Source organism: Dryobates pubescens, chromosome 2 (assembly GCF_014839835.1).
Source record: "Dryobates pubescens isolate bDryPub1 chromosome 2, bDryPub1.pri, whole genome shotgun sequence".
NCBI classification, from domain to species: domain Eukaryota; kingdom Metazoa; phylum Chordata; class Aves; order Piciformes; family Picidae; genus Dryobates; species Dryobates pubescens.
The window spans coordinates 29506873-29522707 of record NC_071613.1 but is presented as its reverse complement, the minus strand read 5'-3'; the positions used below and the strand labels follow the sequence as shown (position 1 = coordinate 29522707).

General features: G+C 39.0%; 1 protein-coding gene across 8 annotated transcripts in view; it reads right to left on the bottom strand.

The window, feature by feature from the left end:
- The window catches only part of PDE1A (phosphodiesterase 1A), a 223715-nt gene that overhangs the window by 39169 nt on the left and 168711 nt on the right, over positions 1–15835 (bottom strand). For all 8 annotated transcript variants that reach the window (XM_054173828.1, XM_054173822.1, XM_054173868.1 and 5 more), the window contains 4 exons: positions 4384–4569; positions 3844–3910; positions 2788–2904; positions 102–242 (listed from right to left, as the gene is read on the bottom strand). In XM_054173828.1, the coding sequence (XP_054029803.1) occupies positions 102–242; positions 2788–2904; positions 3844–3910; positions 4384–4569 (511 nt within the window). The remainder of the gene's footprint in view (positions 1–101; positions 243–2787; positions 2905–3843; positions 3911–4383; positions 4570–15835) is intronic.

Genomic DNA, 15835 nt, shown 5'->3' with positions numbered 1-15835 from the left:
CAAGGGAGTTTTTTTCCTTTAGAAAAGACACATGTATACTTTTTAGCCAAAACAGCAGAGTCTGAGAAAAGAAGCAAATTGATCTTGGCAGTATTTCTTACCATGATACCAGTGTGAATCAGTATGTAATGCACAGTTTGAGTAACATCGGCTGCATGGATCAAATTGTGATATGGATTTTTGTATTTGCTGTAACCAACTTCAAGAGCTTCAGCAAATGAAATAAGATTTGGAACAGGGATCTAGGGGAAAGCAAATATTAAAATAATATTATTTTGTTTTCCTGCTACAGCTGCAAAGCTGATCATGCAATAAATAAAATAAACAAATAAATACAAATAAATACACCACAGATCTTATATCCCTCTACATACACCACACACAGCATGTGGTTAGTGTACAAGAGACCGCAGAACAATCAACCAGTTTCCAAGGTATGTCTGTCTGTCTGTACCAGGAATGCATGTATTCCTCATATAATAGAGGCATGACAGGCAGGAGTCTAACAATAGGACCATCTTTTCTTCACCAGTTTTACCTTGCCTGAGAATTTTTCACTGAATCTGATAGTATGACTTCCCTTCCTTCTGGTGATAAAATTGAGAGCAGCCCTGCAGAAAAGGACTTTGGGGTATTGGTTGATGGACCTGAGACAGCAATGTGCACTTGCAGTCCAGAAGGCAAATCACATCCTGGGCTGCATCAAATGAAGCGTGGCCAGCAGGTTAAAGGAGGTGGTTCTGCCACTCCACTCTGTTCTGGTGAGACCTCACTTGGAGTACTGTCTCCAGCTATGGGACCCCAAACACAAGAGACTAATAGACCTGCTAGTGTGGGTCCAGAAGAGGGCCACAAATGCAATCAGAGGGCTGTAGCACCTCTCCTACAAAAACAGGCTGAAAGTATTTGGGCTGTTCAGCTCACAGTAGATAAAACTCTGGGGAGACCTTCTAACTACATTTCAGTTTCTGAAGGGGACCTAAGGAAGGCTGGGGAAGGATTGTTTAGAAGGGCTTGTAGTGATAGGATGAGGGGCAATGGAGCAAGGTAGATTTAGGTTGGACATAAGGAGGAAGTTCTTTACAATGAGAGTGGTTAAATACTGGAACAGGCTGCCCAGGGATGTGGTTGAGGCCCTGTCCCTGGAGACATTCAAGATCAGACTTGATGTGGCCCTGGGGAGCCTAGTCAAGTTTGAGGTGTCCCTGCTCACTGAAGGTGGATTGGACAAGATAACCTTTGAGGGTCCCTTCCAACCCAAGGTAATCCATAAATATGTGGAAGTATGGGTACTATCTAGTCCCCTTTTTTACCCCATTGTGTTGGTTTTGGCTGCAGTAGAGCTAATTTTCTTCATAGTGGTTAGTATGGGCCTAATGTTTTGGATTTGTGGTGGAATCAGTGTTGCTAATTCAGTGATGTTTTTGTTATTGATGGGCAGTGTTTACACAGTCAAGGACTTTTCTGCTTCTCACAGCACCCCACCAGCAAGTAGGCTGGGGATGCACAAGAATCTGGGAGGGGACACTGGCAGGACAAACTGACCTGAGCTAACCAAAGGGATATTCCATACTATATGATGTCACCCTCACTAATAAAACCAGAGAGAAGATTTTTCAGAGGGCTGCTGCTTGGGGACTGGCTGGGCATCTGTTAATTGGTGTTGAGCAATTATTTTCATTTTCACCACTTCTCTTTCTTGGGTTTCCTTTCTATCTTTCTTATTCTTCTTTTCATCACAATATTACAATTATGAATAATAACAATAATTTTATTTATTCATGTTAATTATTCAACAGATCATGAGTGTTCTCATTTCTACCCTTCCAATTCTCTTCCCCTCATCCTGCTGAGAAAAGGGGTGAGTGAGCAGTCATGTGGTGCTTAGTTGTCAGCTGGGGGTTGCTGACATAATTTCATTATATAAGGATTTTTTCTTTATTTAAAAGCTCTGCAAGGTAAACAGTGATATTGAAAATTTGCTTAGCCCACTGAGCCAGTAACATTTTGTACTCTCTGACTGTGTCATTAGTGATAGTCCTGGTGTTGTTCTGATTTCTGGCACCCAGAGCTTGAAGGGAAAAGCCTGATGGGAAAAGCTAAGTCTGAGTTATCAGTGAAAATTAAAATATTTAAACTAACCTCAGAATGAGGAAGCCTCTTCAAAAGGAACATGGAATTTTGCAGTGGTGACATTTTGAAACTATAATGAAGCTTTCATTCAGTACTATTATAATGATAAATTTGGCATTTGATCCATTTTTAATCTTAGTCACTCGAATTTGGTATAAGTACTTCATTTTGTATTGCAAAACCCTTCAAACATCACAGAAAATAAGTCTTCTCTTCATGGATTCCCCAAGTTGGTTAAAAGAGGAAGGTTCATCTGAACCCCCTGAACAGTGGTGGACAGCATTCTATGACCTAGACTATGAAAAAAAGTTTTCTGCCTTATTAGGAATCTTTGTTCCATGAAACTGGGACACTGATTCAGCATGGATGAGTAAATAGGCTGTATACATAATCTGTTTATGTAGCGCTTACAGCATTTAGCTGCTCAGTAGAACTATCCCATCCCAAACTGGCTTAACTTGGGTCTACATAGCTTTCCATTTTTTTGGCAGCATAAAAATTTGCATGCTCTGAGTGAAAGTTCCACTTGATACAATGTTGAATTTGCCACATTCCCTGAAATTTTACACTGCATTGTACAATAAAAAACATTTCAAGCATATCCTGGCCGCCTTGTATTTATAATTTGACATATATTTGTGGCTAATTTCTGACCTTGAAACGGCTCAGAAGGTCATATCGGGTTAACAGCTCATACATCATAAATTTCAGACTGTGCTCTCCACTTGCTTCATTTAGGGCAAATACGTCAAAAGACCACTTATCAACATCCTGTAGACGACGGGAAAAGAAAAGAACCATAAAATTGACATCTCTTTAAGTAGGCTTCCAGTTAATTTCTGCAAAAGGCATTTGGGGGATTTATGAAGGGCAGAAGGAAAATTGTGGCTTCTTATTGTTCAACTCTTTCAAACTCCTACTGTAGATAACACAAGAATGACTATTTCAATATTAATAATTAAAATAGTTGTGCCAGATATGAATAAAATACTTGCACTGTAATCTATGTGATTCTATATGCTTCAAATCAAAGCCCTTAATCTCTCAAATTTAACTTTCTGCATACAAATTGTCTATGGAAATTCATGGAGTTGATGTGAATAACCATCCTTTAAACAGGCTATGGCATCAACACTATAGGCATATAGCAATTTGAAAATAATATAACAGTGTTTGACTTTCAGGGGAAAAGGTGAGGTACTACATTCTCAAGAAACATCTTTTTTTTAATTGTATACATAGCCATAAGGACTTTACTACTATAAAAAATTGCCTTTTGGATGAACTATAACTGAAAGCAAATTCTGTCCTCGTTCCATAAGCTGCAGTCTTTTGTTAGCTCTATCCCAATAAGACTTCTCCTTTTTCTTTCCTAAAAAGGAAACGAATGCTGCTGTCTCAGACACTGATCACTGTACCACTGGAAGCTGATCAAACCACGTCTCACATTTCTGTAAAAGTTTCTACACAAATATCATTCTATTGCTCTAATAACACTTAAATGAAATCATAGCTAATCAGAGAATAAAAAATAATTATATGCTATTTGTGAATTTTTATCTATTAATTTTTCTATTCTGCATGCTCAGTTCTGTAGTGCTAACTACAGCTAGGACATGTTCAGTAGAAAAATAGATTCACTTCACTCTAAAAGTCACTAAAAGTAAGTACAAATACATACAAATTCTACAATGATTAAACTTATTTCACCTTAAATGTTGCTATCACTTCTGCTGGGTAAGCCAAATCAACCATGCTAGAAGTTTTTCGGTACATCCTAAAAGAACAAATAAAATATTAAGGAAGAGCACTCCTTTTAAAAGCACTGGAACAATTTATCTCTTTTTTTTTTTAAAAAAAAAACAAAACACTCTTCTTTCACATTTAATGAAGTAACACTAAGCTATTTAAGGGTCCAATAACAAATATTACATAAATCTTTTTATGAACTTGAGAAAAGCTCCTTTGCTGCTATTTACTCTTTTATGTTAGTGCAGTCTTTCGTACATTTTAATGTAGAAGTTTCAAAGCCATGAAGTTCATTACCAGAATTTTCCAAAATCCAGGGAATTTCATTACAAATTTAGAGGTTGCCTCTTGATTTCAGTATAGAAAGAATGATTGCACAAACCACAATATAAATTCTGGCTCAAAGATATGCTTCAAGTTAATAATTTGAGTGATCTAATAATTTAAGGGACAGACACTGTGGTTAACTACAGTGCTTGCATAAGACAACAAAGCTCTCACCTTTCTACAAAAATCCCAGCCTGTACAGCGTGCACAATGCTTCGGAATTTGGGCTTTTCTTCAGGTCTTCTCCTCACTACCCCCATTTCCCTTGTGAATGTAGAAGCTAACCAGTCCCGCACTTCCAGCGGGACTGAATCCGATTGAATGTCAGACAGGCCAGAATCCTCAGTGTCCAAAAGCTTCCTACAAAAAATACAAAGTAACTGGAAAGATGGCAGAAAGAAGCAAAAGGGGTATGGACAGGTGAACAGCTAACAAAACTTAACTTGAGCAGAGGTTTTCCGTAGAATTGACTCAGCCTACCAAGAATAGGGTTGGCTTTCTGGGCTGCAAAGTACACATTGCCAGCTCACGTTGAGCTTCTTATCAACCAGCACCCCAAAGTCCTTCTCAGGACTGCTCTCTATCCATTCTCTTCCCAGCCTGTATTTGTGTGTAGTACTGCCCCAACCCAGATGTAGCACTTTGTACTTGGCTTTGCTGAACTTCATGAGGTTGGCATTGGCCCACCTCTCCAGCCTGTCAAGGTTCCTCTCAATGCCTTTCCTTCCCTCAAGCATGTCAACTGCATCACACAGCCTGGTATCATCAGAAGACTTGCTGAGGGTGGACTCCATCCCACAGTCCATGTCACCTACTGACCCCTGAGGAACACTGCTCATCACTTGGTTTCATTTAGAGATCATGCCATTGACCATCACTCTTTGAGTGATCAACTGTCAAGTCAATTCCTTATCCACAAAGTGGTATTCCCATCAAATACATATTTTTCCAATTGAGAGACCAGGATGTCATGGGAGATAGTGTCAAACACTTTGCACAAGTCCACATTGCTCTTTTCTTGTCTGGCAAAACAGGCTGCCAGATTCATCAAGCATGATTTGCATTTGCTGAAGCTATGTTGGCTGCTACTAATCACATCCTTGTTTTTCATGTGCCTCAGCAGAGTTTCAAGGTAGATCTGCTCCATGATCATGCTGGGCACAGAGCTGAAATTGACCAGCCTGTATTTCCTTAGGTCTCCCTTTTTTCCCTTTTTGAAAATTGAGTTTGTTTCCCCTTTTCAGTGTGAACTTCACCAGATTGCCATGACTTTTCAAATATGATGGAAAGCAGCTTGGTAACTTCACCTGCTAGTTTCCTCAGAACTCACAGATGGATTAATCTCTTAACTATTTTCTACATATTTCTGACCTTTGGAAGAATAAGATTTCCCTTGTGTAAAATTACTCACATACATCGCTAGAAATAAATAGCCTTTAAATAAATTCACTAATGACTTGCCCTTCTTCTCCAATTATAGGCAGAGGGTTCATTTATGGGCCTACACACCTGAATAAATGGATGGTTAGACAGACACATAATCTGAAGGTAATTTTTTTTAGAAAGAGAAGTAAATTCAGGTACATATTGCATGATACAAACTATGCTTAATGATCACAAATTCTTAGAATCCAAATCAACTCATCTCAAGGCTTGTAGCTCCTGTCATCTTTTAAAAATCTATTTGTAAGTTGATTACAAAAACTATCATTTCCATTACATTTAAATATATACATATATATACAGACAATGTTGTGGATTCTATTGTGGGAAGTATAAAATAACGGAAAAAATGCTGAGCCCCGTGTTGCTAATCAACACCTGGTAACCAGAGCAGCCACAGAGGCTGGGTGGAGACCCTGTGGTCTTTGTTGCCATGGCACTGGGCAGAATGGAAGGGGCAAGGTGGAGGCCCACATTTCCATTCTTTCACTTATCACCTGCAACACTGCTGACCAGAGTCATACCAAAAAACCCAAGAAAAGTCTTGTGCAACTGGTAAAGGAACAACTTGTTGATCACCAGGAATGATGACTTAACTGTAGTCCCACCCTCACCCCCACTCTGCAGAACTGTAGATAATGAGGTATGTCCCAATTTCATATCTCATTTGAAGGGGATCAGGAGTTCAGTGCCAAAGGGCTGGGAGAGACTGATGGGTTTGCCCCACTCACATTGCCCCTGCCCTGCAGCAAGAACCCTTTTTAAGTAAGATTGGCAACCTCAGCTACGGTGAGTGCTTCCCTGGAATATCAAGTGTGTGAGCACAACCATAGTTTAGAGCTATTGAGAAATTCTGTAGCTCAGTGTGTTTATCACTCGCAATCTTAAAGAATCTGTGTATGTTATATGGAAATAAACTGCACTGTCCATGCACCCAACTGCTTATATTGAATGTGGATGGGCCCACAGCAGACAGGCTGTTTGGGTACCTGGTGCCAGGCATATAGTATCAGCAACTGCCATATCATTAGTAGAGAAGTAGAGCTGCCCTGAGCCCCTCTGATCTCTGAGGACCTGCTAGAACATAAGGGGGATTCATCTCTTACCGAATTTATATTTCTCTAAATGCAACACCTGTGAAATACATGAAATTACTCACCTTTTACTTGCTGTGAAAACACTTCTTTAAAATAATCCAAATAAAGCAAATGTATTCATCAAGACATAGAAATAGCAACATTTTTAAACCAGCACTTTTACTTACACTTTACAAAATGCACATGTAGATACAGAAATTTTACTAAATATAACAAAAAGATTCACCAGAAACATCAGAACTTGTACACATTAGCCAGAAGTACTAACATTATTTCAGCATCTACCTTACAATAGACGTAATTTTCTTTCTGACCCAATGATGGTAAGCTTTTGCTCGGCCACAAGCACATTTTCTCACACGGGTCTTGTTCTTTTTAAGTTGAGCCATTTTGCAGGTTTTTTGCTGGTCCCTATTGATGCACATTACTGAGTGAATTCACCAGGGAAATCACATGGCCCCAGAAGCCTTTCCTTGCTGTTACTATTTCTGTTGCTCAGAACTTACTGTAACTAAGGTTAACTGTTTGAGGTGTATTATGATGTCACTCTCATGCAGTCACTGAGCATTAGCATATCAACATTTCATTGAGTGAGCTCTACAATACAACACTGTTTATAAATACTGAGGAAAAAAACATAAGTCTGAAGTGTATATTCAGATTATATTCACAAGACTAGAAACTCTGGCTTAGAAAATATTTAGAGCAGAGTGACTGCAAGGTCCATAGCCTCACCCTCCAAATCAAATGAACTGAAGATCACAGAATCACAGAATGTTAAGGGTTGGAAGGGACCTCATAAGATCATCTAATCCAATCCCCTTGCGAGAGCAGGATCACCTACACCAGATCACACAGGAATGCATCCAGGCAGGTTTTGAATATGTCCAGAGAGGAAGACTCTACAAACACCCTGAGCAGGCTGTTCCAGATCAGAGATGGCAATCATTTACTTTATGGTTTAAAGATACATAATAGATTCTGGTTCAAAGAAACATAATCTCCATTTTCAAGAAGGGAAAGAGGGATGACCCAGGCAACTATGGGCCAGTCAGTCTCACCTCTGTACCCAGTAAGATCATGGAGCATATCCTCCTGGAGGCACTGCTGAGGCAGAAGAATAACGAAGAGGTAATTGAGCACTATAAGCATGGCTTCACAAAGGGCAAATCCTACCTGACAAACCTGGTGGTCTTCTATGACGAGGTCACAACAAGATGAAGGACAAACAACTGACATCATTTACCTGGATCTGAGCAAAGCAAAGGTGTTCAAGAGGAGATTGGACGTGGCACTTGTTGCCATGGTCTAGTCGTGAGGTCTATCGAGACAAGTTGGACTTGATGATCCTTGGGGTCTCTTCCAACTTTAGTTATACTGTGATACTGTGAACACTGTCCTGCACCACATCCTGGTCTCCAAGCTGGTGTAATATGGGTGTGATGGATGGACCATTCAGTGGATACAGAACTGGCTTGAGGGCCACATGCAAAGGGTGGCTGTCAATGGGTCCATGTCCAAGTGGAGGCCAGTGACAAGTGGAGTCCCTCAGGGATCAGTACTGGGACCAGTCTTGTTCAGTCTTTGTTGGTGACATGGACAGTGGCATTGACTGCACCCTCAGCAGGTTTGCTGATGACACCAAGCTGAGTGGTGCAGCAGACACGCTGGAGGGAAGGGAGACCGTCCAGAGGCACCTTGCCAGGCTGGAGAGGTGGGCACATGACAACTGCATGAAGTTCAACAAGACCAAGTGCAAGATCCTGCATCTGGGTCGGGGCAATCCCAAGCACTGATATAGGCTGGGCAGCAACTGGCTTGAGAGCAGACCTGAAGAAAAGGACTTGGGGGTGCTGGTGGATGAGAAGCTCAACATGAACCACCAATGTGCACTTGCAGCCCAGAAAGCAAATCACATCCTGGGCTGCATCAAGAGAAGCATAACCAGCAGGTCAAGGGAGGTGATTCTCCCCCTCTACTCCACTCTGGTGAGACCCCACCTGGAGTACTGTGTCCAGTTTTGGAGCCCCTATTACAGGAAGGATCTGGAGGTGCTGGAATGTGTCCAGAGAATGGCCACGAGGATGATTAGAGGGCTGGAGCACCTCTCCTATGAGGACAGATTGAAAGAATTTGGGCTATTCAGTCTGGAGAAGAGAAGGCTCCAAGGAGACCTAATTGTGGCCTTCCAGTATCTTAAGGGGGCCTACAAGAAAGCTGGGGAGGGACTTCTTAGGGTGTCAGGTAGTGATAGGACTAGGGGGAATGGAAAAAAAATAGGAATATGAAATATGAGGAAGATATGCATGCAGGAAGGAGAGGGGGAGGCTTGGGTTATTTAATTCTGTTTTTCCATGAGTGGAACTCCCATTGACACTTGTGGGAATAAGATATGGCCCTTGGCATTTCAGTTTAGCAATCAATTAATATTGCAGTCATAGTACTAATAAGCTGATTTTCTTGTCACAGTGCTGTGGTTTTTTGCCAAGAGTAATTTTTCAAAATTTGAGTAGTGATGATTTCTACCTCTTATTTAATTTCATCAGAATTTTAAATATAGTAATGGACTAGTCAGAAGTATATTTATTTCCCCTTAGGAATATATCACATGTATTATGGAAGAGAAGAAAGACAAGGAAAAAATAAAAAAGAGAAAAAGTAGATCATGACTATAGAGAAAAAAAATAATTCATCAATACTGAGCAGTCATGCTGCTGCCTAACAGGGTAGGTGAAAGATTTCCAGAGGGATTGAGCATTAGGTATGAACTCTTTACCATTTAGTGAATTAACCAAGGTAATATTCAACCCCTGAAGAGTAAACTGATCAAGGTCCTTTTCTAGGTCTAAAATGCAAAAGGCAAAGAATTTATAGTCCAAATAGCCAATTAACATTTTTCTCTAGTATGTGTGTTCTAGTGTCACTATCGTCCCGAGTGTGAATCAATATATTCAGTCAATATTTACACCTTCTGTAGTCCACTGCATTTTCCACTAACATCCACTAAAAGATTCTCTTGACTCCCACTGAGCATAAACAAATTGCAAAAATGGTTGAGGTGCATTTTTGTACATAAAGGTCTTTCTAAATGGGATGAAGAATTTACCAACACATTGTACCAACATATTATCAGAAGAATTGTCCTTATATTAAGAAGTGCCAACTGATTGCAATAAAGGGCAAAGACTGAATGAAACCTAATTATTACAACAACAGAAAAGTAATGGAGTAAGGACCATTGTTAGTGTAAACATGCACTGATTATTCAGAAATACAGAAATAGATACCAAAGGCTTTCAGATTCAGATCAGAATATTGACTAAAAATTACTATTTTTCAGGAGTATTTTCCCATTTTGAATTCAGTTATAGTATTCTGGAACCTCTATATGACATCTCAGGGCATGACTCGCAAGTAAATTAATAGCAATAACTCTGATACAGAAAAAGTCAGAAAAGGGATGCTGGTTGATTATTAAATATTTTAACTGAATTTAAGAGCTTTAGCCAAAATTTAACAGATTTTCAATGTTTTTAAGTGTATTTTGTTTTATAACTTTGATATTGTAAGCTTCCCTCAGAAATAGCCTTTGGCTTAGTACAAGACATTTTAAAGGCATGTATTAAGCTTTTATAAGGGTAAAATATACTGAATTCATTTCAACACAGCAAGCTTTTTCTCAATAGCAGCTTTTACAGAAGTATCATTTGTAGATTCCCTTAACAGATGAACTAAATTATTTACTTTGGTACATTTGCTGTAGACAAGACAAATTCTGGTAAAATACATTTAACCTCAGGCTGGAAATGGAGGACAGCGCACCTGACTATGATTATGATTTAACTTAATGCTTAAATAATTGCCACTTCCAATCTTTCCTCTGCTAGGTCAGCTCAGAAGGAATTACATTGACTGTACTTTTCAAATAACTACCAAATGCAGTATCCCATTCCACTTTATTTATCATTTGGTCAATTATTCTTTTTACTATTCAGACAATTTTATTCAAAAAAGCTAATTTTGAGAAAAAAATATTGTCTACATCCCTCAAAATAAATTACATCACTGACTGAATGCCACACTTTTCTGTGAATGAAACATAAGTTACCTTCATGGATAAATGAACAAATTAATCTGTAGAGAGGTTTGGAATATATGCTTTTTAAAAATTTGTCAAATATCTGCATCTCTTTGATATAAGGAATTTTAACTTTCTCAGTCCTTGCACCTGCAAAGAGATTTGACAGTGTGACCATCTCTGCTGGTTCCCCTAAATGGACAGCAGTGACTGAATTAGCACAGTTTCTTCCATAACCAGAGCCTTACAGTCAGTGAAACTACATGAGCCGCAAAGTCAGCTAGATGATGTATGCTGTGGGTGAAAACAGAATGCTGTAATGCCAAGTAACAGATTTCAGCTGTGAGATGCTCAGCAGGAACTTACACTGATACCTAGAAAATAATTTTTCAAAAGCACAGGGGTATTAAATAAGTATCCCAGTTAATTATTTTATGATATACTAATTAATAGCCTAACATGGAGCAGCTGTCATGGAATCAGATTCTGTTGCATTATTGGAACTCTTGAAAACACCAGGAAGCTGCCTTCTCCAGCTTGCAAGCATAACCAAAACTGTGTACTGAAAGCTGCCCAAGAACAGGCTATGCTGACCATTCATCACTTCAGGATCTCCTGCAAACAGGATGACTTGATTTATTTGTTAGGCTGTTGCTAAGCTGCATTCACGCTTCCTCAACATACACTTCTGTGAGCCCCAGCATCTAGTCAAGCATTTGCTTCTTTCTTCTTCCTTAGACTTCATGAGACAAAGATATACACATCCTATTTCCTATCCATTTCCTATCACAAATACTTCCGTGGCTCAATTTAAGAGTCATGCAGGCATTTGGTGAGATGAACTAACAAAACCCTTTCTCTTGCAAGCAACATGATCACAGTTTAAACTACTTTGTCCATAATTTGAAGATTTGATTGTCAATGCTTCAAGTCCAGAAACCATAGAAACATTTAGTGTATTACTGGAGTAGTGCACTAGAAATTCAGTATGCTCCAAGGCATTTATTACAGCAGCAGACAACATTTTACCTCCTTTTTGGATAAAAAGTAAGCATTCTGATATGTATAATGTTATTAAATACATATATTTTTTTTTCTCCAGAAGGACTGTGGTTACCATAATAATATCATTGAAATACCTTCACCATTTCCAGCGGTCTGATGCAAACAAATTTTGCTACAACACCAGTCACCCTTGATGAGATTTCCTTTTGCTTTATGAATGTAGCAATCACCTATATTTGTTATTTTGTCTTGTTGAATCAAATATGTTCAAAGCAACTGACAGCTACATCCAAGGGATCTACTTTATACATTACTGAAACATAATCTGTTCTAATTAAAAAGTCCTCAGGATGTTAAAGCCCAAAGACAGACTAAAAATCATGTATATATTTGAACCCACAGAGATAAATATCCTCCTGAAATCAAGTATACATTTTAAAATATTAAAGCATTTATAAAAACCTATAGGACCATAAGTGGAATAAAATATAGTGATTTTATCCAGAACAACCTAAAAACATTCTCCGCAAGAAGTTTAAGTTATTTGTTTAATTCGGCATTTCAATAGAATAGAATAGAATAAAATAGAATAGACCAACCAGGTTGGAAGAGACCTTTGAGATCATCGAGTCCAACCCATCATCCAGCACCACCTAATCAACTAAACCATGGCACCAAGTACCCCATCCAGTCTCCTCCTAAACACCTCCAGTGATGGCAACTCCACCACCTCCCCAGGCAGACCATTCCAATGGGCAATCACTCTCTCTATGAAGAATTTCTTCCTAACATCCATCCTAAACCTCCCCTGGTGCAGCCTGAGACTGTGTCCTCTTGTTCTGGTGCTAGTTGCCTGGGAAAAGAGACCAGCCCCCACCTGTCCACAACCTCACTTCAGATAGTTGTAGAAAGCAATAAGGTCTCCCCTGAGCCTCCTCTTCTCCAGGCTAAGCAACCCCAGCTCCCTCAGCCTCTCCTCATAGGGCTTGTGCTCAAGGCCTCTCACCAGCCTTGTTGCCCTCCTCTGGACACGTTACAGTAAGTCAACATCTTTCCTAAACTGAGGGGCCTAGAACTGGACACAGTACTCAAGGTGTAATACATATCTATTTTATTAATTTTGTTATTTCCATCTGATCTAGTGTGAGGTGTCCCTGCCCATGGCAGCAGGGTTGGAATTGGATGATCTTTGAGGTCCCTTCCACCCCAGAAAGTTCTGTGATTCTATGTGATTCTGTGATCTAGATTTTATTTGACTTACTTTCTTCTCAGTTAGCATGAATAAAGAGCTGTGTTTACAAGGAACGGAACAGCTGTCATGACTGAATTATCAGACTGCATTTATTTCCTGTTTGACTCCAGATATCCTTCCTCCACTACCTTCAGCCAAGTGGCAGGTACTAATGGAGAAAATTCTGCAAGGTTTGTCAGAATTATTTATAACACCTATTAAGTTTGAACTTCTTCCACAGAAAACTGCTGAAGGACTGGAACTGTGAGTTTCACAGGTTATTTTCAGATGACAGTGAACCTCTGCTTCAGCTACCAAAGTGCTAGATCTCTTTCAAGGAAGTGTTAAGTACAGCTTATAATTATTCCACACTGAGAGATGCAGTAGTCCTAAAATATGCCTGCGAAACAAGCTTATTATTTGACATGGGTCCACAGATAATTAAGCTCATAGAAAAGCAACATTTACATATGTCTGATTTCACTGTGGTTTCCAACTTTCCATCAGCTCAGAACCTTTTCTATGGGATACTGACAGTCTTTGCCCCAAAACAATGCTTCATAATTTTGAAAGGTTATTCCTAGTACCTCTCCCTGTTTCTAGGAAGTCTACTCTCAGAACTCCATAAATGAAGCCTGTTCTTTTTCTGCCTTTTCCCCAACCCAGTTGCACATAGTTTTATAAAAAAGCATGTATGGAAATGAATATATGTATACAGTTTTTTAAAAATGCTGTCTGATGCTAAAATTAAAAGATACAGTGCAGAACAGGGGAGTAATTAATGGGTTTGAATTCTACAACTGTTTCCAGCTGATTGTTGCACTGTAAATAAAGATTCAAGGTGCCATCAACTTGCTTGTTTGCGTGTGCTTCAATGTGCACACACAACTCGCTAGAAATATACAGGCTTTCCAATCAACTCAAATGAAGTAACAATATACGGGGGGGGGGGAAAGGCATCTCCTACTGAAAGAAATTGTAAATGATCACAGAGAAAAAAGTTCAGTCTTATAAAAAGAAAAGTGGTTTTCCTAGAGTAATGCCTGAGATTTCATTTTCAAGTAGCATAAATGGTTCCCCAGAGCTGTGCACCAAGCCAGGCTCTTCCTTGATCCTTGGCTACATTACTGAACACACTCTGTGACATACTTTGTACTTGAATCTTTTTGTTGACCTTAGTTTTGATTTTCCTTTTCGGTGGGTTGTTTGATTGGTTGGCGGTGGTTTGGGGTTTCTTCTTCCATCTCTGTGTCTGTGAAGAATTGCAGAAGGTCCTTCTGCAATAGGTGGGGGACTATTGGCTGGACCATTTTATTATTCTGTTTAGTAGGATGTACGTTATAGCAGAAAGATGTATTAGAAGGATGCTCCTAACCAATTCTCTCTTGGTTGCTGTCCCTAATCTGATTGTAGAGAAATTTAAAAGGGCTTTCACCCAGCTGCTGTTGAAGTCTGTCTCTTAGTAAGGTGGGGAAGAAGACAAGATTTTTAGGCTCCTGGTTGAAGCTGAGGTCTTCCACTGTAGGATACGTAAGCAGTGGGTCAGTAAATGCATCAGGACAAAACACAGGGCTCAAGCATGATTTTAAAATAAAAAGCTTGGGTATTTCCATGTGAGTTGCAAACACTGAATCTTCACTCCTAAGCCTGCAATACTTTGTACCTTATAAAGCTAATCATCATTATTTTTTTATCTTATAAGCCAAATCCTGGGAACTATTATACCCTTTAAAGCATGCAACCCCCTTCTGGGACTTTGTTAATAAAAGTAATCTGTACTCAGATGGCTTTCTCTCTGCTTTACTCGGTGTAGTAATTGCTATACCATAACAATTACTTTTATCCATACATGAATTCATATGTAAGAAAATTACTGAAGTAATTTGAACTTCATAAAAATGTGCATGCTCAGGCTCACCAGGAATGAGCAATTCTGCTTACAATATAAACTATTATTTCTAATCTACTAATGAGTTCAATTAACTCAGTTCCAGACTCCCAACAGTGGTAGCTTTGCGCAGGACAAAGAACTGTATTCTGTGGTGGGAACAAGGACAAACAAGCTAATTTCAGCCTCCACTGCCATTTGACTCAATGATATACTGATTTTGTTCCTTAAGGATTTGCTTTCCAGAAGTTAGAGACCTTTGAGTGCTTATATTTAAAGATTTCAGTGCAGATTTAGACTACAGAATACCTGTCATGCTATTTAAAATGTAATTATCTTTGCAGTTTGCTATGCAAAGGAGTTCACTATGAAGGTCCCAGTGGCAAGTATAGTCTCTCTTTGGCATACAGTAAATATCTTAATTTACTAATTACTTTTAATGGAGAAGTGTCAGATTTTAAACCAGCATTACACATGGCGTTGTCCAACTAAGAAACAGAGGCTCAGCCTGTATTTTTAGCTTCACACAAGTTTAACATAAAGGCCACCAGGTTGAAAAAATTTGCCACTCTGAGTCTGAATTTCATGTAGACTGCATTAGTCCAAGGAAGTTAAATTAAAATCAAAATCAATAACTACAAATCAAAAGTAAGGGCACAGAGAATAAAATAAAAATAAATAATTACCCCACCTCCCAGAATTAAAAACAAAACAAACAAAAAAAAGGAATAAAAGCTGAAAAGTAAATTTAATTAGAGTAATTCCATTTCAAGGCATTGGTTTAGCAAAACTGATATAAATATATCCATAGTGGCATATTAACTACCAATACATTTTAAAATATTTCCTTTAAATTCATTCCATTTTCTAGCAAAGCCCAGGTC